This window comes from Trichomycterus rosablanca, chromosome 27, assembly GCF_030014385.1.
Source record: "Trichomycterus rosablanca isolate fTriRos1 chromosome 27, fTriRos1.hap1, whole genome shotgun sequence".
Classification (NCBI taxonomy): domain Eukaryota; kingdom Metazoa; phylum Chordata; class Actinopteri; order Siluriformes; family Trichomycteridae; genus Trichomycterus; species Trichomycterus rosablanca.
In genome coordinates this window covers 11,694,712-11,716,865 of record NC_086014.1, presented here as the reverse complement: position 1 = coordinate 11,716,865, position 22,154 = coordinate 11,694,712, and the positions used below count along the sequence as shown (strand labels likewise).

General features: G+C 36.9%; 1 protein-coding gene across 1 annotated transcript; it reads left to right on the top strand.

Annotated features, from left to right (window-relative positions):
- Nucleotides 1-21: 21 nt before the first annotated feature.
- Nucleotides 22-14,359, top strand: aprt (adenine phosphoribosyltransferase). Its single transcript, XM_062989376.1, has 5 exons — nucleotides 22-113; nucleotides 821-924; nucleotides 1,100-1,233; nucleotides 1,327-1,405; nucleotides 14,149-14,359. The coding sequence occupies exons 1-5, from the start codon at nucleotides 22-24 to the stop codon at nucleotides 14,286-14,288; spliced, it is 549 nt and encodes a 182-aa protein (XP_062845446.1). The 3' UTR covers nucleotides 14,289-14,359.
- The last annotated feature ends 7,795 nt before the right edge of the window (nucleotides 14,360-22,154 follow it).

Here is a 22,154-nt window from a genome sequence, read left to right as displayed (position 1 = left end):
AAGCTGGAGGCTGCTGTGAGCATGGATGCTAGCACCAAAGCTCAGAAACTTGAGCTTATCGAACGGAATATTCGGGATTTTCCTGACTTTCCAACCAAAGGAATCGTGTTTAAGTGAGTACATGTAACATTAGTATGTGTCGTAAGTGTAGCGGCTTTGTTTGAACGTGTTGAGCCGTTGTAAACAAGCCGCTAGCATTAACGCTAGTAACGGTTTGAATGAGCCGCGGTAAAAGTTACGTTTAGGTGACTGAAAGCAGAAGCAGTGAGATTATAAAACACGCGTGAGTGAGTAATTATGTTACTTTTACTTTTAGAAGTTTTTGTGCAGTTTTATTGTATTTTTCCGTTAGCATTTACCACGACGTGGTTTGTTGTGTAACTGTTCCCAGAATTCACAGCAAGGGTTTGAATGAGGTCCCACATGTCTGTAATCAGTGTGTTTAGTTTGTAATGTGGTTATTTCTTTTATACTTTGTACAGCTACAATCAGTGAATGTATCTGAACTGTTTCTAAACTCTGTACCTATCTAGATTTTATGATGTTGGTTAATGTTGGTCACAGCGTTGCAGTGGACATTGCCCTTTTTATTAGGAGTGCTATATGTTTACTTATAATGGTTGCCAGTGTTCCTCTTAAACTGGTAGTTTTTTTTGTTGTTTAAATGTGTTAATGACATTTGCATTTGAACCCTTATAGCAGTTCTACTTGTGTTCACAGAATGCTGTGCCCGTGTGTAATTATAGTGGGCTGCAAGTCTAAACTGTCCATCTATGGTTCTAATTGTGTTTTAATGTCCATCTATCTTTGTGTGGTTTAGGGATATTTGTCCAATCGTGAAGGAGCCCAAAGCGCTGACTGCGGTCATCGATTTGTTTGAAGAACATGTCAGACAGAAGTATCCACAGACTGAACTCATAGTTGGTAAGGAATGTTATTTATTATTAACAGCAGGATCACAGTAAAGTTTTGGTCATATCGACTAAGAATTTAAAAAATGCTTTAATAAAGAGTTGAGGGATGTTTATAATGGAGAAAGTTAGTAAAGGTGTGTAAGTTTTGAAATGTATATGTACAGATAGATTTGTTTTATTTGCAGGTCTGGAAGCTAGAGGCTTTTTGTTCGGGCCTCTTTTGTCGCAGAGGTTGGGAATCGGCTTTGTGCCCGTCAGGAAGAAGGGGAAGCTTCCCGGTCCTACCGTGGCTGTTGAATATACTCTTGAATATGCCATGGTAAAATGTGAAGAGGTTCAGAGAATAAAGTGTGGCTCGATGAGTGTACAATGCATGTATTACGAAGGTTTGAGTTAAGCGTGTTTTTTACAGGCTGAAGCTGAAGTACAAGTCGACTGTGTGGAACGTGGACAGCAGGTCATTCTGATTGATGACTTGCTGGCCACTGGAGGTAGGTGAAGATCTTGCATGTTTTGTTTGTTAAACTTTCATACAATTGTGTTCAACACACACTACACATCTAAGTAACCAATTACGTATGTAAAGCAATTAGTTCCTAAATAGTTCTTTCTAAATGTCTTAGTACGTAACTTAATATAAAATATATTTAAAACTCTTAAACTCTTCTTTAATAGAAGTCCCCTCTTCCCTTCATTCTTCAATAGAAGTCCCCTCTTCCCTTCATTCTTCAATAGAAGTCCCCTCTTCCCTTCATTCTTCAATAGAAGTCCCCTCTTCCCTTCATTCTTCAATAGAAGTCCCCTCTTCCCTTCATTCTTAAATAGAAGTCCCTTCTTCCCTTCATTCTTAAATAGAAGTCCCTTCATTCTTCAATAGAAGTCCCTTCTTCCCTTCATTCTTAAATAGAAGTCCCTTCATTCTTCAATAGAAGTCCCCTCTTCCCTTCATTCTTCAATAGAAGTCCCTTCTTCCCTTCATTCTTAAATAGAAGTCCCTTCATTCTTCAATAGAAGTCCCCTCTTCCCTTCATTCTTCAATAGAAGTCCCCTCTTCCCTTCATTCTTCAATAGAAGTCCCCTCTTCCCTTCATTCTTCAATAGAAGTCCCTTCATTCTTCAATAGAAGTCCCATCTTCCCTTCATTCTTCAATAGATTTAAATAGAAGTCCCCTCTTCCCTTCATTCTTCAATAGAAGTCCCCTCTTCCCTTCATTCTTAAATAGAAGTCCCTTCATTCTTCAATAGAAGTCCCCTCTTCCCTTCATTCTTCAATAGAAGTCCCCTCTTCCCTTCATTCTTCAATAGAAGTCCCTTCATTCTTCAATAGAAGTCCCATCTTCCCTTCATTCTTCAATAGAAGTCCCATCTTCCCTTCATTCTTCAATAGATTTAAATAGAAGTCCCCTCTTCCCTTCATTCTTCAATAGAAGTCCCCTCTTCCCTTCATTCTTCAATAGAAGTCCCTTCATTCTTCAATAGAAGTCCCCTCTTCCCTTCATTCTTCAATAGAAGTCCCCTCTTCCCTTCATTCTTCAATAGAAGTCCCTTCATTCTTCAATAGAAGTCCCCTCTTCCCTTCATTCTTAAATAGAAGTCCCTTCATTCTTCAATAGAAGTCCCCTCTTCCCTTCATTCTTCAATAGAAGTCCCTTCTTCCCTTCATTCTTAAATAGAAGTCCCCTCTTCCCTTCATTCTTCAATAGAAGTCCCCTCTTCCCTTCATTCTTCAATAGAAGTCCCTTCATTCTTCAATAGAAGTCCCCTCTTCCCTTCATTCTTCAATAGAAGTCCCCTCTTCCCTTCATTCTTAAATAGAAGTCCCTTCATTCTTAAATAGAAGTCCCCTCTTCCCTTCATTCTTCAATAGAAGTCCCTTCATTCTTCAATAGAAGTCCCCTCTTCCCTTCATTCTTCAATAGAAGTCCCTTCTTCCCTTCATTCTTAAATAGAAGTCCCCTCTTCCCTTCATTCTTCAATAGAAGTCCCCTCTTCCCTTCATTCTTCAATAGAAGTCCCCTCTTCCCTTCATTCTTCAATAGAAGTCCCTTCATTCTTCAATAGAAGTCCCCTCTTCCCTTCATTCTTCAATAGAAGTCCCCTCTTCCCTTCATTCTTCAATAGAAGTCCCTTCATTCTTCAATAGAAGTCCCCTCTTCCCTTCATTCTTCAATAGAAGTCCCTTCATTCTTCAATAGAAGTCCCCTCTTCCCTTCATTCTTCAATAGAAGTCCCTTCATTCTTCAATAGAAGTCCCCTCTTCCCTTCATTCTTCAATAGAAGTCCCCTCTTCCCTTCATTCTTCAATAGAAGTCCCTTCATTCTTCAATAGAAGTCCCCTCTTCCCTTCATTCTTCAATAGAAGTCCCCTCTTCCCTTCATTCTTCAATAGAAGTCCCCTCTTCCCTTCATTCTTCAATAGAAGTCCCCTCTTCCCTTCATTCTTCAATAGAAGTCCCTTCATTCTTCAATAGAAGTCCCCTCTTCCCTTCATTCTTCAATAGAAGTCCCTTCATTCTTCAATAGAAGTCCCCTCTTCCCTTCATTCTTCAATAGAAGTCCCCTCTTCCCTTCATTCTTCAATAGAAGTCCCTTCATTCTTCAATAGAAGTCCCCTCTTCCCTTCATTCTTCAATAGAAGTCCCTTCATTCTTCAATAGAAGTCCCCTCTTCCCTTCATTCTTCAATAGAAGTCCCTTCATTCTTCAATAGAAGTCCCCTCTTCCCTTCATTCTTCAATAGAAGTCCCTTCATTCTTCAATAGAAGTCCCCTCTTCCCTTCATTCTTCAATAGAAGTCCCCTCTTCCCTTCATTCTTCAATAGAAGTCCCTTCATTCTTCAATAGAAGTCCCTTCATTCTTCAATAGAAGTCCCCTCTTCCCTTCATTCTTCAATAGAAGTCCCCTCTTCCCTTCATTCTTCAATAGAAGTCCCTTCATTCTTCAATAGAAGTCCCCTCTTCCCTTCATTCTTCAATAGAAGTCCCTTCATTCTTCAATAGAAGTCCCCTCTTCCCTTCATTCTTCAATAGAAGTCCCTTCATTCTTCAATAGAAGTCCCTTCATTCTTCAATAGAAGTCCCCTCTTCCCTTCATTCTTAAATAGAAGTCCCTTCATTCTTCAATAGAAGTCCCCTCTTCCCTTCATTCTTCAATAGAAGTCCCTTCTTCCCTTCATTCTTAAATAGAAGTCCCCTCTTCCCTTCATTCTTCAATAGAAGTCCCCTCTTCCCTTCATTCTTCAATAGAAGTCCCCTCTTCCCTTCATTCTTCAATAGAAGTCCCTTCATTCTTCAATAGAAGTCCCTTCATTCTTCAATAGAAGTCCCCTCTTCCCTTCATTCTTCAATAGAAGTCCCTTCATTCTTCAATAGAAGTCCCCTCTTCCCTTCATTCTTCAATAGAAGTCCCTTCATTCTTCAATAGAAGTCCCTTCATTCTTCAATAGAAGTCCCCTCTTCCCTTCATTCTTAAATAGAAGTCCCTTCATTCTTCAATAGAAGTCCCCTCTTCCCTTCATTCTTCAATAGAAGTCCCTTCTTCCCTTCATTCTTAAATAGAAGTCCCCTCTTCCCTTCATTCTTCAATAGAAGTCCCCTCTTCCCTTCATTCTTCAATAGAAGTCCCTTCATTCTTCAATAGAAGTCCCCTCTTCCCTTCATTCTTCAATAGAAGTCCCCTCTTCCCTTCATTCTTAAATAGAAGTCCCTTCATTCTTAAATAGAAGTCCCCTCTTCCCTTCATTCTTCAATAGAAGTCCCTTCTTCCCTTCATTCTTAAATAGAAGTCCCCTCTTCCCTTCATTCTTCAATAGAAGTCCCCTCTTCCCTTCATTCTTCAATAGAAGTCCCCTCTTCCCTTCATTCTTCAATAGAAGTCCCTTCATTCTTCAATAGAAGTCCCCTCTTCCCTTCATTCTTCAATAGAAGTCCCCTCTTCCCTTCATTCTTCAATAGAAGTCCCTTCATTCTTCAATAGAAGTCCCCTCTTCCCTTCATTCTTCAATAGAAGTCCCCTCTTCCCTTCATTCTTCAATAGAAGTCCCCTCTTCCCTTCATTCTTCAATAGAAGTCCCTTCATTCTTCAATAGAAGTCCCCTCTTCCCTTCATTCTTCAATAGAAGTCCCCTCTTCCCTTCATTCTTCAATAGAAGTCCCTTCATTCTTCAATAGAAGTCCCCTCTTCCCTTCATTCTTCAATAGAAGTCCCTTCATTCTTCAATAGAAGTCCCCTCTTCCCTTCATTCTTCAATAGAAGTCCCCTCTTCCCTTCATTCTTCAATAGAAGTCCCTTCATTCTTCAATAGAAGTCCCCTCTTCCCTTCATTCTTCAATAGAAGTCCCCTCTTCCCTTCATTCTTCAATAGAAGTCCCCTCTTCCCTTCATTCTTCAATAGAAGTCCCTTCATTCTTCAATAGAAGTCCCCTCTTCCCTTCATTCTTCAATAGAAGTCCCTTCATTCTTCAATAGAAGTCCCCTCTTCCCTTCATTCTTCAATAGAAGTCCCTTCATTCTTCAATAGAAGTCCCCTCTTCCCTTCATTCTTCAATAGAAGTCCCTTCATTCTTCAATAGAAGTCCCTTCATTCTTCAATAGAAGTCCCCTCTTCCCTTCATTCTTCAATAGAAGTCCCTTCATTCTTCAATAGAAGTCCCTTCATTCTTCAATAGAAGTCCCCTCTTCCCTTCATTCTTCAATAGAAGTCCCCTCTTCCCTTCATTCTTCAATAGAAGTCCCTTCATTCTTCAATAGAAGTCCCCTCTTCCCTTCATTCTTCAATAGAAGTCCCTTCATTCTTCAATAGAAGTCCCCTCTTCCCTTCATTCTTCAATAGAAGTCCCTTCATTCTTCAATAGAAGTCCCTTCATTCTTCAATAGAAGTCCCCTCTTCCCTTCATTCTTAAATAGAAGTCCCTTCATTCTTCAATAGAAGTCCCCTCTTCCCTTCATTCTTCAATAGAAGTCCCTTCTTCCCTTCATTCTTAAATAGAAGTCCCCTCTTCCCTTCATTCTTCAATAGAAGTCCCCTCTTCCCTTCATTCTTCAATAGAAGTCCCCTCTTCCCTTCATTCTTCAATAGAAGTCCCTTCATTCTTCAATAGAAGTCCCTTCATTCTTCAATAGAAGTCCCCTCTTCCCTTCATTCTTCAATAGAAGTCCCTTCATTCTTCAATAGAAGTCCCTTCATTCTTCAATAGAAGTCCCCTCTTCCCTTCATTCTTCAATAGAAGTCCCTTCATTCTTCAATAGAAGTCCCTTCATTCTTCAATAGAAGTCCCCTCTTCCCTTCATTCTTAAATAGAAGTCCCTTCATTCTTCAATAGAAGTCCCCTCTTCCCTTCATTCTTCAATAGAAGTCCCTTCTTCCCTTCATTCTTAAATAGAAGTCCCCTCTTCCCTTCATTCTTCAATAGAAGTCCCCTCTTCCCTTCATTCTTCAATAGAAGTCCCTTCATTCTTCAATAGAAGTCCCCTCTTCCCTTCATTCTTCAATAGAAGTCCCCTCTTCCCTTCATTCTTAAATAGAAGTCCCTTCATTCTTAAATAGAAGTCCCCTCTTCCCTTCATTCTTCAATAGAAGTCCCTTCTTCCCTTCATTCTTAAATAGAAGTCCCCTCTTCCCTTCATTCTTCAATAGAAGTCCCCTCTTCCCTTCATTCTTCAATAGAAGTCCCCTCTTCCCTTCATTCTTCAATAGAAGTCCCTTCATTCTTCAATAGAAGTCCCCTCTTCCCTTCATTCTTCAATAGAAGTCCCCTCTTCCCTTCATTCTTCAATAGAAGTCCCTTCATTCTTCAATAGAAGTCCCCTCTTCCCTTCATTCTTCAATAGAAGTCCCCTCTTCCCTTCATTCTTCAATAGAAGTCCCTTCATTCTTCAATAGAAGTCCCCTCTTCCCTTCATTCTTCAATAGAAGTCCCCTCTTCCCTTCATTCTTCAATAGAAGTCCCCTCTTCCCTTCATTCTTCAATAGAAGTCCCCTCTTCCCTTCATTCTTCAATAGAAGTCCCTTCATTCTTCAATAGAAGTCCCCTCTTCCCTTCATTCTTCAATAGAAGTCCCTTCATTCTTCAATAGAAGTCCCCTCTTCCCTTCATTCTTCAATAGAAGTCCCCTCTTCCCTTCATTCTTCAATAGAAGTCCCTTCATTCTTCAATAGAAGTCCCCTCTTCCCTTCATTCTTCAATAGAAGTCCCTTCATTCTTCAATAGAAGTCCCCTCTTCCCTTCATTCTTCAATAGAAGTCCCTTCATTCTTCAATAGAAGTCCCTTCATTCTTCAATAGAAGTCCCCTCTTCCCTTCATTCTTCAATAGAAGTCCCTTCATTCTTCAATAGAAGTCCCTTCATTCTTCAATAGAAGTCCCTTCATTCTTCAATAGAAGTCCCCTCTTCCCTTCATTCTTCAATAGAAGTCCCCTCTTCCCTTCATTCTTCAATAGAAGTCCCTTCATTCTTCAATAGAAGTCCCCTCTTCCCTTCATTCTTCAATAGAAGTCCCTTCATTCTTCAATAGAAGTCCCCTCTTCCCTTCATTCTTCAATAGAAGTCCCTTCATTCTTCAATAGAAGTCCCTTCATTCTTCAATAGAAGTCCCCTCTTCCCTTCATTCTTAAATAGAAGTCCCTTCATTCTTCAATAGAAGTCCCCTCTTCCCTTCATTCTTCAATAGAAGTCCCTTCTTCCCTTCATTCTTAAATAGAAGTCCCCTCTTCCCTTCATTCTTCAATAGAAGTCCCCTCTTCCCTTCATTCTTCAATAGAAGTCCCCTCTTCCCTTCATTCTTCAATAGAAGTCCCTTCATTCTTCAATAGAAGTCCCTTCATTCTTCAATAGAAGTCCCCTCTTCCCTTCATTCTTCAATAGAAGTCCCTTCATTCTTCAATAGAAGTCCCCTCTTCCCTTCATTCTTCAATAGAAGTCCCTTCATTCTTCAATAGAAGTCCCTTCATTCTTCAATAGAAGTCCCCTCTTCCCTTCATTCTTAAATAGAAGTCCCTTCATTCTTCAATAGAAGTCCCCTCTTCCCTTCATTCTTCAATAGAAGTCCCTTCTTCCCTTCATTCTTCAATAGAAGTCCCCTCTTCCCTTCATTCTTCAATAGAAGTCCCCTCTTCCCTTCATTCTTCAATAGAAGTCCCTTCATTCTTCAATAGAAGTCCCCTCTTCCCTTCATTCTTCAATAGAAGTCCCCTCTTCCCTTCATTCTTAAATAGAAGTCCCTTCATTCTTCAATAGAAGTCCCCTCTTCCCTTCATTCTTCAATAGAAGTCCCTTCTTCCCTTCATTCTTAAATAGAAGTCCCCTCTTCCCTTCATTCTTCAATAGAAGTCCCCTCTTCCCTTCATTCTTCAATAGAAGTCCCCTCTTCCCTTCATTCTTCAATAGAAGTCCCTTCATTCTTCAATAGAAGTCCCTTCATTCTTCAATAGAAGTCCCCTCTTCCCTTCATTCTTCAATAGAAGTCCCCTCTTCCCTTCATTCTTCAATAGAAGTCCCTTCATTCTTCAATAGAAGTCCCCTCTTCCCTTCATTCTTCAATAGAAGTCCCCTCTTCCCTTCATTCTTCAATAGAAGTCCCTTCATTCTTCAATAGAAGTCCCCTCTTCCCTTCATTCTTCAATAGAAGTCCCCTCTTCCCTTCATTCTTCAATAGAAGTCCCCTCTTCCCTTCATTCTTCAATAGAAGTCCCTTCATTCTTCAATAGAAGTCCCCTCTTCCCTTCATTCTTCAATAGAAGTCCCTTCATTCTTCAATAGAAGTCCCCTCTTCCCTTCATTCTTCAATAGAAGTCCCCTCTTCCCTTCATTCTTCAATAGAAGTCCCTTCATTCTTCAATAGAAGTCCCCTCTTCCCTTCATTCTTCAATAGAAGTCCCCTCTTCCCTTCATTCTTCAATAGAAGTCCCCTCTTCCCTTCATTCTTCAATAGAAGTCCCTTCATTCTTCAATAGAAGTCCCCTCTTCCCTTCATTCTTCAATAGAAGTCCCTTCATTCTTCAATAGAAGTCCCCTCTTCCCTTCATTCTTCAATAGAAGTCCCTTCATTCTTCAATAGAAGTCCCTTCATTCTTCAATAGAAGTCCCCTCTTCCCTTCATTCTTCAATAGAAGTCCCTTCATTCTTCAATAGAAGTCCCTTCATTCTTCAATAGAAGTCCCTTCATTCTTCAATAGAAGTCCCCTCTTCCCTTCATTCTTCAATAGAAGTCCCCTCTTCCCTTCATTCTTCAATAGAAGTCCCCTCTTCCCTTCATTCTTCAATAGAAGTCCCTTCATTCTTCAATAGAAGTCCCCTCTTCCCTTCATTCTTCAATAGAAGTCCCTTCATTCTTCAATAGAAGTCCCCTCTTCCCTTCATTCTTCAATAGAAGTCCCTTCATTCTTCAATAGAAGTCCCTTCATTCTTCAATAGAAGTCCCCTCTTCCCTTCATTCTTCAATAGAAGTCCCCTCTTCCCTTCATTCTTCAATAGAAGTCCCTTCATTCTTCAATAGAAGTCCCCTCTTCCCTTCATTCTTCAATAGAAGTCCCTTCATTCTTCAATAGAAGTCCCCTCTTCCCTTCATTCTTAAATAGAAGTCCCCTCTTCCCTTCATTCTTAAATAGAAGTCCCCTCTTCCCTTCATTCTTCAATAGAAGTCCCCTCTTCCCTTCATTCTTCAATAGAAGTCCCTTCATTCTTCAATAGAAGTCCCCTCTTCCCTTCATTCTTCAATAGAAGTCCCTTCATTCTTCAATAGAAGTCCCCTCTTCCCTTCATTCTTCAATAGAAGTCCCTTCATTCTTCAATAGAAGTCCCTTCATTCTTCAATAGAAGTCCCCTCTTCCCTTCATTCTTCAATAGAAGTCCCCTCTTCCCTTCATTCTTCAATAGAAGTCCCTTCATTCTTCAATAGAAGTCCCCTCTTCCCTTCATTCTTCAATAGAAGTCCCTTCATTCTTCAATAGAAGTCCCTTCATTCTTCAATAGAAGTCCCCTCTTCCCTTCATTCTTAAATAGAAGTCCCTTCATTCTTCAATAGAAGTCCCCTCTTCCCTTCATTCTTCAATAGAAGTCCCTTCTTCCCTTCATTCTTAAATAGAAGTCCCCTCTTCCCTTCATTCTTCAATAGAAGTCCCCTCTTCCCTTCATTCTTCAATAGAAGTCCCCTCTTCCCTTCATTCTTAAATAGAAGTCCCTTCATTCTTAAATAGAAGTCCCCTCTTCCCTTCATTCTTCAATAGAAGTCCCTTCTTCCCTTCATTCTTAAATAGAAGTCCCTTCTTCCCTTCATTCTTCAATAGAAGTCCCCTCTTCCCTTCATTCTTCAATAGAAGTCCCTTCATTCTTCAATAGAAGTCCCCTCTTCCCTTCATTCTTCAATAGAAGTCCCCTCTTCCCTTCATTCTTCAATAGAAGTCCCCTCTTCCCTTCATTCTTCAATAGAAGTCCCCTCTTCCCTTCATTCTTCAATAGAAGTCCCTTCATTCTTCAATAGAAGTCCCCTCTTCCCTTCATTCTTCAATAGAAGTCCCCTCTTCCCTTCATTCTTCAATAGAAGTCCCTTCATTCTTCAATAGAAGTCCCTTCATTCTTCAATAGAAGTCCCTTCATTCTTCAATAGAAGTCCCCTCTTCCCTTCATTCTTAAATAGAAGTCCCCTCTTCCCTTCATTCTTAAATAGAAGTCCCTTCTTCCCTTCATTCTTCAATAGAAGTCCCCTCTTCCCTTCATTCTTCAATAGAAGTCCCTTCATTCTTCAATAGAAGTCCCCTCTTCCCTTCATTCTTCAATAGAAGTCCCTTCATTCTTCAATAGAAGTCCCTTCATTCTTAAATAGAAGTCCCCTCTTCCCTTCATTCTTCAATAGAAGTCCCTTCTTCCCTTCATTCTTCAATAGAAGTCCCCTCTTCCCTTCATTCTTCAATAGAAGTCCCTTCATTCTTCAATAGAAGTCCCCTCTTCCCTTCATTCTTCAATAGAAGTCCCTTCATTCTTCAATAGAAGTCCCCTCTTCCCTTCATTCTTCAATAGAAGTCCCTTCATTCTTCAATAGAAGTCCCTTCATTCTTCAATAGAAGTCCCTTCATTCTTCAATAGAAGTCCCTTCATTCTTCAATAGAAGTCCCCTCTTCCCTTCATTCTTCAATAGAAGTCCCCTCTTCCCTTCATTCTTCAATAGAAGTCCCCTCTTCCCTTCATTCTTCAATAGAAGTCCCCTCTTCCCTTCATTCTTCAATAGAAGTCCCCTCTTCCCTTCATTCTTCAATAGAAGTCCCCTCTTCCCTTCATTCTTCAATAGAAGTCCCCTCTTCCCTTCATTCTTCAATAGAAGTCCCTTCATTCTTCAATAGAAGTCCCCTCTTCCCTTCATTCTTCAATAGAAGTCCCCTCTTCCCTTCATTCTTCAATAGAAGTCCCCCTCTTCCCTTTCTATAGATATTAAAGTATCTTTCTATACATGTTAGTGTTGAAGTATCTTTCTATACATATTAAAGTATCTTTCTTTAGATATTAGTATTAAAGTATCTTTCTTTAGATATTAGTATTAAAGTATCTTTCTTTAGATATTAGTATTAAAGTATCTTTCTTTAGATATTAGTATTAAAGTATCTTTCTTTAGATATTAGTATTAAAGTATCTTTCTTTAGATATTAGTATTAAAGTATCTTTCTTTACATATTAGTATTAAAGTATCTTTCTATACATGTTAAAGTAGCTTTCTTTAGATATTAGTATTAAAGTATCTTTCTTTAGATATTAAAGTATCTTTCTATACATATTAAAGTATCTTTCTTTAGATATTAGTATTAAAGTATCTTTCTTTAGATATTAAAGTATCTTTCTTTAGATATTAAAGTATCTTTCTTTAGATATTAGTATTAAAGTATCTTTCTTTAGATATTAAAGTATCTTTCTATAGATATTAAAGTATCTTTCTTTAGATATTAAAGTATCTTTCTTTAGATATTAGTATTAAAGTATCTTTCTATAGATATTAAAGTATCTTTCTTTAGATATTAAAGTATCTTTCTTTAGATATTAGTATTAAAGTATCTTTCTTTAGATATTAAAGTATCTTTCTTTAGATATTAAAGTATCTTTCTTTACATATTAGTATTAAAGTATCTTTCTATACATGTTAAAGTAGCTTTCTTTAGATATTAGTATTAAAGTATCTTTCTTTAGATATTAAAGTATCTTTCTATACATATTAAAGTATCTTTCTTTAGATATTAAAGTATCTTTCTTTAGATATTAGTATTAAAGTATCTTTCTTTAGATATTAGTATTAAAGTATCTTTCTTTAGATATTAAAGTATCTTTCTTTAGATATTAGTATTAAAGTATCTTTCTTTAGATATTAGTATTAAAGTATCTTTCTTTAGATATTAAAGTATCTTTCTATACATATTAAAGTATCTTTCTTTAGATATTAAAGTATCTTTCTATACATATTAAAGTATCTTTCTTTAGATATTAAAGTATCTTTCTTTAGATATTAAAGTATCTTTCTTTAGATATTAAAGTATCTCTTTAGATATTAAAGTATCTTTCTTTAGATATTAAAGTATCTTTCTTTAGATATTAAAGTATCTTTCTTTAGATATTAAAGTATCTTTCTATACATATTAAAGTATCTTTCTATACATATTAAAGTATCTTTCTTTAGATATTAAAGTATCTTTCTTTAGATATTAAAGTATCTTTCTATAGACAATAAAGTATCTTTCTTTAGACGTTAAAGTATCTTTCTTTAGACATTAAAGTATCTTTCTATAGACATTAAAGTATCTTTCTATAGACAATAAAGTATCTTTCTTTAGACGTTAAAGTATCTTTCTTTAGACGTTAAAGTATCTTTCTTTAGACATTAAAGTATCTTTCTTTAGACAATAAAGTATCTTTCTTTAGACGTTAAAGTATCTTTCTTTAGACGTTAAAGTATCTTTCTTTAGATAATAAAGTATCTTTCTATAGATGTTAAAGTATCTTTCTATAGATGTTAAAGTATCTTTCTTTAGACGTTAAAGTATCTTTCTATAGACGTTAAAGTATCTTTCTTTAGATAATAAAGTATCTTTCTATAGATGTTAAAGTATCTTTCTTTAGACGTTAAAGTATCTTTCTTTAGATAATAAAGTATCTTTCTTTAGATAATAAAGTATCTTTCTATAGATGTTAAAGTATCTTTCTTTAGATGTTAAAGTATCTTTCTATAGTATTAAAGTATCTTTCTTTAGATGTTAAAGTATCTTTCTATAGTATTAAAGTATCTTTCTTTAGATGTTAAAGTATCTTTCTTTAGATATTAAAGTATCTTTCTATAGATGTTAAAGTATCTTTCTATAGATATTAAAGTATCTTTCTATACATATTAGTGTTGAAGTATCTTTCTATACATATTAGTGTTGAAGTATCTATCTTGTATCTTTATATAAAAGTTTTTAAACAGTTAACGTTTGTAAAGGTTAAAGTTTAAGCGTTAAGTTAGTTTTTAAAGGTTAAAGATTTTAAAGGTTAAAGTTTTTGCGTTACAATTTAAAGTTTTTAAAGGTTAAAGTTTAAGCGTTACAATTTAAAGTTTTTAAAGGTTAAAGTTGAAGCGTTAAAATTTAAAGTTTTTAAAGGTTAAAGTTTTTAAAGGTTAAAGTTTAAGGTTAAAGTTTTTAAAGGTTAAAGTTGAAGCGTTAAAATTTAAAGTTTTTAAAGGTTAAAAGTTTCTTAAGGTTAAAGTTGAAGCGTTAAAATTTAGTTTTTAAAGGCTAAAGTTTTTAAGCGTTAAGTTAGTTTTTAAGGGTTAACGTTTAAGCGTTAAAATTTAAAGTTTTTAAAGGTTAAAGTTTTTAAAGGTTAAAGTACAAGCGTTAAAGTTTTTAAAGGTTAAAGTTTTTAAGCGTCAAGTTAGTTTTAGTTTAAGCGTTAAAATTTAAAGTTTTTAAAGGTTAAAAGTGTAAGCGTTAAAATTTAAAGTTTTTAAAGGTCGAAAGTTTTTAAAGGTTAAAGTTTAAGCGTTAAAATTTAAAGTTTTTAAAGGTTAAAGTTTTTAAAGGTTAAAGTTAAGCATTAAAAGTTAAAGTTTAAGTGTTACTATTTAAAGTTTTTAAACGTTAAAAGCTAAAAGTTATTAAGCGTTAAAGTAGTTTTTAAAGTTTAAGTTTTGTGAACATTAAATTTTTTCTAGTTACGTTTAAGTTTTTTTAAGTGAAGTTGTAAAAGTGTAAGTTAATTAAGGTTCCTACCTTGTCTTGTAGGTACTTTGAGCGCTGCATGTGAGCTGATGAAGAAGCTCCAGGCTGAGGTGTTGTGCTGCTTGCTAGTGGTGGAGTTAAAAGATCTACCTGGTGCAGAAAAACTCAAACCCATTCCGGTCTACTCACTAGTACAATACTGAGACACGTGTACAGAACAGTGTGTTACAGCATGCGTTACCATTAAAACTATTACTATATGTACAAATACAAACGTTTGCTAGCATGTTTTAACACACAATCACTTGTTTATTGAACATTTGAGCAACGACATCCTCCTCGATCATACAGTCGTGACCGCTCGGACAGTGTACGGTTACATCGAACGAGTCGATCGAAAATCACAATTCGATTTTACACGTTACTACAAAACATTTCACTTTTAAACAGTGTCTAAAACATTAAATTAAATTAGTTCCTAAATAGTTCTTTCTAAATGTCTTAGTACGTAACTTAATATAAAATATATTTAAAACTCTTAAACTCTTCTTTAATAGAAGTCCCCTCTTCCCTTCATTCTTCAATAGAAGTCCCCTCTTCCCTTCATTCTTCAATAGAAGTCCCCTCTTCCCTTCATTCTTCAATAGAAGTCCCCTCTTCCCTTCATTCTTCAATAGAAGTCCCCTCTTCCCTTCATTCTTAAATAGAAGTCCCTTCTTCCCTTCATTCTTAAATAGAAGTCCCTTCATTCTTCAATAGAAGTCCCTTCTTCCCTTCATTCTTAAATAGAAGTCCCTTCATTCTTCAATAGAAGTCCCCTCTTCCCTTCATTCTTCAATAGAAGTCCCTTCTTCCCTTCATTCTTAAATAGAAGTCCCTTCATTCTTCAATAGAAGTCCCCTCTTCCCTTCATTCTTCAATAGAAGTCCCCTCTTCCCTTCATTCTTCAATAGAAGTCCCCTCTTCCCTTCATTCTTCAATAGAAGTCCCTTCATTCTTCAATAGAAGTCCCATCTTCCCTTCATTCTTCAATAGATTTAAATAGAAGTCCCCTCTTCCCTTCATTCTTCAATAGAAGTCCCCTCTTCCCTTCATTCTTAAATAGAAGTCCCTTCATTCTTCAATAGAAGTCCCCTCTTCCCTTCATTCTTCAATAGAAGTCCCCTCTTCCCTTCATTCTTCAATAGAAGTCCCTTCATTCTTCAATAGAAGTCCCATCTTCCCTTCATTCTTCAATAGAAGTCCCATCTTCCCTTCATTCTTCAATAGATTTAAATAGAAGTCCCCTCTTCCCTTCATTCTTCAATAGAAGTCCCCTCTTCCCTTCATTCTTCAATAGAAGTCCCTTCATTCTTCAATAGAAGTCCCCTCTTCCCTTCATTCTTCAATAGAAGTCCCCTCTTCCCTTCATTCTTCAATAGAAGTCCCTTCATTCTTCAATAGAAGTCCCCTCTTCCCTTCATTCTTAAATAGAAGTCCCTTCATTCTTCAATAGAAGTCCCCTCTTCCCTTCATTCTTCAATAGAAGTCCCTTCTTCCCTTCATTCTTAAATAGAAGTCCCCTCTTCCCTTCATTCTTCAATAGAAGTCCCCTCTTCCCTTCATTCTTCAATAGAAGTCCCTTCATTCTTCAATAGAAGTCCCCTCTTCCCTTCATTCTTCAATAGAAGTCCCCTCTTCCCTTCATTCTTAAATAGAAGTCCCTTCATTCTTAAATAGAAGTCCCCTCTTCCCTTCATTCTTCAATAGAAGTCCCTTCATTCTTCAATAGAAGTCCCCTCTTCCCTTCATTCTTCAATAGAAGTCCCTTCTTCCCTTCATTCTTAAATAGAAGTCCCCTCTTCCCTTCATTCTTCAATAGAAGTCCCCTCTTCCCTTCATTCTTCAATAGAAGTCCCTTCATTCTTCAATAGAAGTCCCTTCATTCTTCAATAGAAGTCCCCTCTTCCCTTCATTCTTCAATAGAAGTCCCTTCATTCTTCAATAGAAGTCCCTTCATTCTTCAATAGAAGTCCCCTCTTCCCTTCATTCTTCAATAGAAGTCCCTTCATTCTTCAATAGAAGTCCCTTCATTCTTCAATAGAAGTCCCCTCTTCCCTTCATTCTTAAATAGAAGTCCCTTCATTCTTCAATAGAAGTCCCCTCTTCCCTTCATTCTTCAATAGAAGTCCCTTCTTCCCTTCATTCTTAAATAGAAGTCCCCTCTTCCCTTCATTCTTCAATAGAAGTCCCCTCTTCCCTTCATTCTTCAATAGAAGTCCCTTCATTCTTCAATAGAAGTCCCCTCTTCCCTTCATTCTTCAATAGAAGTCCCCTCTTCCCTTCATTCTTAAATAGAAGTCCCTTCATTCTTAAATAGAAGTCCCCTCTTCCCTTCATTCTTCAATAGAAGTCCCTTCTTCCCTTCATTCTTAAATAGAAGTCCCCTCTTCCCTTCATTCTTCAATAGAAGTCCCCTCTTCCCTTCATTCTTCAATAGAAGTCCCCTCTTCCCTTCATTCTTCAATAGAAGTCCCTTCATTCTTCAATAGAAGTCCCCTCTTCCCTTCATTCTTCAATAGAAGTCCCCTCTTCCCTTCATTCTTCAATAGAAGTCCCTTCATTCTTCAATAGAAGTCCCCTCTTCCCTTCATTCTTCAATAGAAGTCCCCTCTTCCCTTCATTCTTCAATAGAAGTCCCTTCATTCTTCAATAGAAGTCCCCTCTTCCCTTCATTCTTCAATAGAAGTCCCCTCTTCCCTTCATTCTTCAATAGAAGTCCCCTCTTCCCTTCATTCTTCAATAGAAGTCCCCTCTTCCCTTCATTCTTCAATAGAAGTCCCTTCATTCTTCAATAGAAGTCCCCTCTTCCCTTCATTCTTCAATAGAAGTCCCTTCATTCTTCAATAGAAGTCCCCTCTTCCCTTCATTCTTCAATAGAAGTCCCCTCTTCCCTTCATTCTTCAATAGAAGTCCCTTCATTCTTCAATAGAAGTCCCCTCTTCCCTTCATTCTTCAATAGAAGTCCCTTCATTCTTCAATAGAAGTCCCCTCTTCCCTTCATTCTTCAATAGAAGTCCCTTCATTCTTCAATAGAAGTCCCTTCATTCTTCAATAGAAGTCCCCTCTTCCCTTCATTCTTCAATAGAAGTCCCTTCATTCTTCAATAGAAGTCCCTTCATTCTTCAATAGAAGTCCCTTCATTCTTCAATAGAAGTCCCCTCTTCCCTTCATTCTTCAATAGAAGTCCCCTCTTCCCTTCATTCTTCAATAGAAGTCCCTTCATTCTTCAATAGAAGTCCCCTCTTCCCTTCATTCTTCAATAGAAGTCCCTTCATTCTTCAATAGAAGTCCCCTCTTCCCTTCATTCTTCAATAGAAGTCCCTTCATTCTTCAATAGAAGTCCCTTCATTCTTCAATAGAAGTCCCCTCTTCCCTTCATTCTTAAATAGAAGTCCCTTCATTCTTCAATAGAAGTCCCCTCTTCCCTTCATTCTTCAATAGAAGTCCCTTCTTCCCTTCATTCTTAAATAGAAGTCCCCTCTTCCCTTCATTCTTCAATAGAAGTCCCCTCTTCCCTTCATTCTTCAATAGAAGTCCCCTCTTCCCTTCATTCTTCAATAGAAGTCCCTTCATTCTTCAATAGAAGTCCCTTCATTCTTCAATAGAAGTCCCCTCTTCCCTTCATTCTTCAATAGAAGTCCCTTCATTCTTCAATAGAAGTCCCCTCTTCCCTTCATTCTTCAATAGAAGTCCCTTCATTCTTCAATAGAAGTCCCTTCATTCTTCAATAGAAGTCCCCTCTTCCCTTCATTCTTAAATAGAAGTCCCTTCATTCTTCAATAGAAGTCCCCTCTTCCCTTCATTCTTCAATAGAAGTCCCTTCTTCCCTTCATTCTTCAATAGAAGTCCCCTCTTCCCTTCATTCTTCAATAGAAGTCCCCTCTTCCCTTCATTCTTCAATAGAAGTCCCTTCATTCTTCAATAGAAGTCCCCTCTTCCCTTCATTCTTCAATAGAAGTCCCCTCTTCCCTTCATTCTTAAATAGAAGTCCCTTCATTCTTCAATAGAAGTCCCCTCTTCCCTTCATTCTTCAATAGAAGTCCCTTCTTCCCTTCATTCTTAAATAGAAGTCCCCTCTTCCCTTCATTCTTCAATAGAAGTCCCCTCTTCCCTTCATTCTTCAATAGAAGTCCCCTCTTCCCTTCATTCTTCAATAGAAGTCCCTTCATTCTTCAATAGAAGTCCCTTCATTCTTCAATAGAAGTCCCCTCTTCCCTTCATTCTTCAATAGAAGTCCCCTCTTCCCTTCATTCTTCAATAGAAGTCCCTTCATTCTTCAATAGAAGTCCCCTCTTCCCTTCATTCTTCAATAGAAGTCCCCTCTTCCCTTCATTCTTCAATAGAAGTCCCTTCATTCTTCAATAGAAGTCCCCTCTTCCCTTCATTCTTCAATAGAAGTCCCCTCTTCCCTTCATTCTTCAATAGAAGTCCCCTCTTCCCTTCATTCTTCAATAGAAGTCCCTTCATTCTTCAATAGAAGTCCCCTCTTCCCTTCATTCTTCAATAGAAGTCCCTTCATTCTTCAATAGAAGTCCCCTCTTCCCTTCATTCTTCAATAGAAGTCCCCTCTTCCCTTCATTCTTCAATAGAAGTCCCTTCATTCTTCAATAGAAGTCCCCTCTTCCCTTCATTCTTCAATAGAAGTCCCCTCTTCCCTTCATTCTTCAATAGAAGTCCCCTCTTCCCTTCATTCTTCAATAGAAGTCCCTTCATTCTTCAATAGAAGTCCCCTCTTCCCTTCATTCTTCAATAGAAGTCCCTTCATTCTTCAATAGAAGTCCCCTCTTCCCTTCATTCTTCAATAGAAGTCCCTTCATTCTTCAATAGAAGTCCCTTCATTCTTCAATAGAAGTCCCCTCTTCCCTTCATTCTTCAATAGAAGTCCCTTCATTCTTCAATAGAAGTCCCTTCATTCTTCAATAGAAGTCCCTTCATTCTTCAATAGAAGTCCCCTCTTCCCTTCATTCTTCAATAGAAGTCCCCTCTTCCCTTCATTCTTCAATAGAAGTCCCTTCATTCTTCAATAGAAGTCCCCTCTTCCCTTCATTCTTCAATAGAAGTCCCTTCATTCTTCAATAGAAGTCCCCTCTTCCCTTCATTCTTCAATAGAAGTCCCTTCATTCTTCAATAGAAGTCCCTTCATTCTTCAATAGAAGTCCCCTCTTCCCTTCATTCTTCAATAGAAGTCCCCTCTTCCCTTCATTCTTCAATAGAAGTCCCTTCATTCTTCAATAGAAGTCCCCTCTTCCCTTCATTCTTCAATAGAAGTCCCCTCTTCCCTTCATTCTTAAATAGAAGTCCCCTCTTCCCTTCATTCTTCAATAGAAGTCCCCTCTTCCCTTCATTCTTCAATAGAAGTCCCTTCATTCTTCAATAGAAGTCCCCTCTTCCCTTCATTCTTCAATAGAAGTCCCTTCATTCTTCAATAGAAGTCCCCTCTTCCCTTCATTCTTCAATAGAAGTCCCTTCATTCTTCAATAGAAGTCCCTTCATTCTTCAATAGAAGTCCCCTCTTCCCTTCATTCTTCAATAGAAGTCCCCTCTTCCCTTCATTCTTCAATAGAAGTCCCTTCATTCTTCAATAGAAGTCCCTTCATTCTTCAATAGAAGTCCCCTCTTCCCTTCATTCTTAAATAGAAGTCCCTTCATTCTTCAATAGAAGTCCCCTCTTCCCTTCATTCTTCAATAGAAGTCCCTTCTTCCCTTCATTCTTAAATAGAAGTCCCCTCTTCCCTTCATTCTTCAATAGAAGTCCCCTCTTCCCTTCATTCTTCAATAGAAGTCCCCTCTTCCCTTCATTCTTAAATAGAAGTCCCTTCATTCTTAAATAGAAGTCCCCTCTTCCCTTCATTCTTCAATAGAAGTCCCTTCTTCCCTTCATTCTTAAATAGAAGTCCCTTCTTCCCTTCATTCTTCAATAGAAGTCCCCTCTTCCCTTCATTCTTCAATAGAAGTCCCTTCATTCTTCAATAGAAGTCCCCTCTTCCCTTCATTCTTCAATAGAAGTCCCCTCTTCCCTTCATTCTTCAATAGAAGTCCCCTCTTCCCTTCATTCTTCAATAGAAGTCCCCTCTTCCCTTCATTCTTCAATAGAAGTCCCTTCATTCTTCAATAGAAGTCCCCTCTTCCCTTCATTCTTCAATAGAAGTCCCCTCTTCCCTTCATTCTTCAATAGAAGTCCCTTCATTCTTCAATAGAAGTCCCTTCATTCTTCAATAGAAGTCCCTTCATTCTTCAATAGAAGTCCCCTCTTCCCTTCATTCTTAAATAGAAGTCCCCTCTTCCCTTCATTCTTAAATAGAAGTCCCTTCTTCCCTTCATTCTTCAATAGAAGTCCCCTCTTCCCTTCATTCTTCAATAGAAGTCCCTTCATTCTTCAATAGAAGTCCCCTCTTCCCTTCATTCTTCAATAGAAGTCCCTTCATTCTTCAATAGAAGTCCCTTCATTCTTAAATAGAAGTCCCCTCTTCCCTTCATTCTTCAATAGAAGTCCCTTCTTCCCTTCATTCTTCAATAGAAGTCCCTTCATTCTTCAATAGAAGTCCCCTCTTCCCTTCATTCTTCAATAGAAGTCCCTTCATTCTTCAATAGAAGTCCCCTCTTCCCTTCATTCTTCAATAGAAGTCCCTTCATTCTTCAATAGAAGTCCCTTCATTCTTCAATAGAAGTCCCCTCTTCCCTTCATTCTTCAATAGAAGTCCCTTCATTCTTCAATAGAAGTCCCCTCTTCCCTTCATTCTTAAATAGAAGTCCCTTCATTCTTCAATAGAAGTCCCTTCATTCTTCAATAGAAGTCCCTTCATTCTTCAATAGAAGTCCCCTCTTCCCTTCATTCTTCAATAGAAGTCCCCTCTTCCCTTCATTCTTCAATAGAAGTCCCCTCTTCCCTTCATTCTTCAATAGAAGTCCCCTCTTCCCTTCATTCTTCAATAGAAGTCCCCTCTTCCCTTCATTCTTCAATAGAAGTCCCCTCTTCCCTTCATTCTTCAATAGAAGTCCCCTCTTCCCTTCATTCTTCAATAGAAGTCCCTTCATTCTTCAATAGAAGTCCCCTCTTCCCTTCATTCTTCAATAGAAGTCCCCTCTTCCCTTCATTCTTCAATAGAAGTCCCCCTCTTCCCTTTCTATAGATATTAAAGTATCTTTCTATACATGTTAGTGTTGAAGTATCTTTCTATACATATTAAAGTATCTTTCTTTAGATATTAGTATTAAAGTATCTTTCTTTAGATATTAGTATTAAAGTATCTTTCTTTAGATATTAGTATTAAAGTATCTTTCTTTAGATATTAGTATTAAAGTATCTTTCTTTAGATATTAGTATTAAAGTATCTTTCTTTAGATATTAGTATTAAAGTATCTTTCTTTACATATTAGTATTAAAGTATCTTTCTATACATGTTAAAGTAGCTTTCTTTAGATATTAGTATTAAAGTATCTTTCTTTAGATATTAAAGTATCTTTCTATACATATTAAAGTATCTTTCTTTAGATATTAGTATTAAAGTATCTTTCTTTAGATATTAAAGTATCTTTCTTTAGATATTAAAGTATCTTTCTTTAGATATTAGTATTAAAGTATCTTTCTTTAGATATTAAAGTATCTTTCTATAGATATTAAAGTATCTTTCTTTAGATATTAAAGTATCTTTCTTTAGATATTAGTATTAAAGTATCTTTCTATAGATATTAAAGTATCTTTCTTTAGATATTAAAGTATCTTTCTTTAGATATTAGTATTAAAGTATCTTTCTTTAGATATTAAAGTATCTTTCTTTAGATATTAAAGTATCTTTCTTTACATATTAGTATTAAAGTATCTTTCTATACATGTTAAAGTAGCTTTCTTTAGATATTAGTATTAAAGTATCTTTCTTTAGATATTAAAGTATCTTTCTATACATATTAAAGTATCTTTCTTTAGATATTAAAGTATCTTTCTTTAGATATTAGTATTAAAGTATCTTTCTTTAGATATTAGTATTAAAGTATCTTTCTTTAGATATTAAAGTATCTTTCTTTAGATA